Raw genomic sequence first — 2,312 nt, forward strand, 5'->3', positions numbered from 1 at the left:
CATAAAAGACACCATTTCGAGCGTGGCCGTTTTCGTGCAGGTGACACGTAAAAGCACCCACTACACTCTCTGAGTGGTTGGCGTTAGGAAGGGCATCCAGCTGTAGAAACTCTGCCAAATTAGATTGGAGTCTGGTGTTGCCATCCGGTTTCACCAGTCCTCAGTCAAATCGTCCAACCCATGCTAGCATGGAAAGCGGACATTAAACGATGATGATGATTTTTATGTTAAAAGATAATCTAGATAAAAATCTACAACATATTTGATATTACAATTGTTGATTGTGGTAGTTCAATTCAAGTACAACTTATGCCATTCCTTCTTTGTAAAGGTTGGACTAATTTGCTTAACAATACTTCTCAATTTTATCTTTGAACTCAACATCAGTGATTTTTAAACCTAACTGCTGGTAAAGTTGTGGTTTATCTCTGGGTCACCCGTGATGGAAAAGATGTTTTCATCATGACTTTTTGTATATCTAAGACTGCATTATCCAACATGGCCTTCATTTTTGAAGGAGATATGGCTGCTATCCCTCGCAAACTGATCAGTTGCATATAGATGTTCGGGAGTTTGATTAGCAGTCTGTATAGCTTGAAAAAAAACTGGATCCTGTTTTAGGGATGAGTTGGGCATTAAGCAGGGGTCTAGTTTTAAAATTCTCCCCACCAACATTTCAAATAACTGAATTTTAGGACTTATCTTCATTACACCAAAGTTAATGCTAAGTACAATAAGTGAATGTGTTAGGCAACTTTTATTTTCATTATTTACATTTGACAGATATTTGTCCTCATCTTGTTTGTTGTTAACACGTTTCAGCTGATATACCCTCCAACCTTCATCAGGTGTCTTGGGGAAATTTCGAACCTGGGTTCTCATTCCTAAGGTATTTTTTGATATTATTATTATTATGCCCACAGGCATATGGTGCAGTGGTTAAAAGTGTGGGCTACTAACCCCAAGATTCCGAGTTTGATTCCAGGTAGTGACCTGAATAATAATAATAATAATAATATCAAAAAATACGTTAGGAATGAGAACCTATTTCCCCAAGACACCTGATGAAGGTTGTGGGGTATATCAGCTGAAACGCGTTAACGACAAACAAGATGAGGACAAATATCTGTCAAATGTAAATAATGTACATGATTCCTCATGTCTTAAATATAGAACTTTTATTTTGTTTGGGAACATATTTTAAAGAGCTGAATTAGTATAGTAACAGTAAAGGCTTAGTAGTATTTAAGTTTATTTTTTCTGTCTTTAGGTTTCAATTTCACCCAGGTCAACTTATTCATCTTTTGAGTGGTGGTCTTGGTGGTCAACTAGTACTAGTAACATGCTGGGCAGATGATTACATCGGAAAGATTTGCTGAGGGTTTATGCTGGTATGGAAGTTTGTTGGTGGTGGGGTTGTATCAATGATTTTTATTCACTATAGGAAATTTATTCTGTAGCTATGTTTGTATATGAGTAGTTCATTTTAATCATCTTAATGGAGATTGTATAAGGCAAGGCTTTGATTTTTAAGCTTTCATGCTTGTTTCTCAAATACATGTAAAAAAAATAAACATGTTGATTGTAAATGTGATTTAACAAAGTCATTGTTGGAACTAATTTTATTTTAGGCAAATTTGAACCACCAATCTTTCATCCAAATGTTTACCCCTCTGGAACTGTATGCCTGTCACTGCTGGATGAAGACAAAGATTGGAGACCTGCTGTTACCATTAAACAAGTAATTATTTTATTGTTAATACATCTTTGACCTTTTCAAGTCTGCAGAGAAACAGTATAAATATTATATTATTATCAACAATTATTTGAAAAGCATTAATACCATATTTTCTGGCATACAACTCAACAGTATTGGTGTAGATATTTAAGCATCATCACTATCTTTCCAAATCCTGCTGCTTTTTACATTGAATTTTTGGTTCTCTAAGTTGTCTTGGTGTATAAGTTGATCTGCCTTCTTTTGGCTGTAAATTTTGGTCTGAAAAATTCAACTTGTATGCTGGAAAATACAGCAGGTGAATTGTTTATATTGAAATAATATTTTTTTGTTTCTTTTTTAATGCTTGAATATTAGATTTAATTTTTAGTTATGAACAAACTATGGTTAATTAAAAAGAACTCAGTGGGAATTAAACCCAAACCCCGTTTGTTGAGTTCCTTATGCATTTACTGCTGCATCTTGAACCTTTTCACAATGTTTAATATTTTTACCTAATCAGTTGGTCTGAAAAATATGCATAAATAATAAACTGCAGTCGACCCGCTTTTTTTTTTTTTTTTTTTTTTTTTTT

General features: G+C 33.9%; 1 protein-coding gene across 2 annotated transcripts in view; it reads left to right on the top strand.

The window, feature by feature from the left end:
* LOC106867401 (SUMO-conjugating enzyme UBC9-A) overlaps nucleotides 1-1,786 on the top strand; it is a 31,082-nt gene extending 29,296 nt beyond the window's left edge. For both annotated transcript variants that reach the window (XM_052977185.1, XM_014912263.2), the window contains exon 5: nucleotides 1,632-1,786. In XM_052977185.1, the coding sequence (XP_052833145.1) occupies nucleotides 1,632-1,771 (140 nt within the window). In that variant the 3' untranslated portion in view covers nucleotides 1,772-1,786. The remainder of the gene's footprint in view (nucleotides 1-1,631) is intronic.
* The last annotated feature ends 526 nt before the right edge of the window (nucleotides 1,787-2,312 follow it).

The sequence above is a fragment of the Octopus bimaculoides genome, chromosome 2, assembly GCF_001194135.2.
Source record: "Octopus bimaculoides isolate UCB-OBI-ISO-001 chromosome 2, ASM119413v2, whole genome shotgun sequence".
NCBI lineage: Eukaryota > Metazoa > Mollusca > Cephalopoda > Octopoda > Octopodidae > Octopus > Octopus bimaculoides.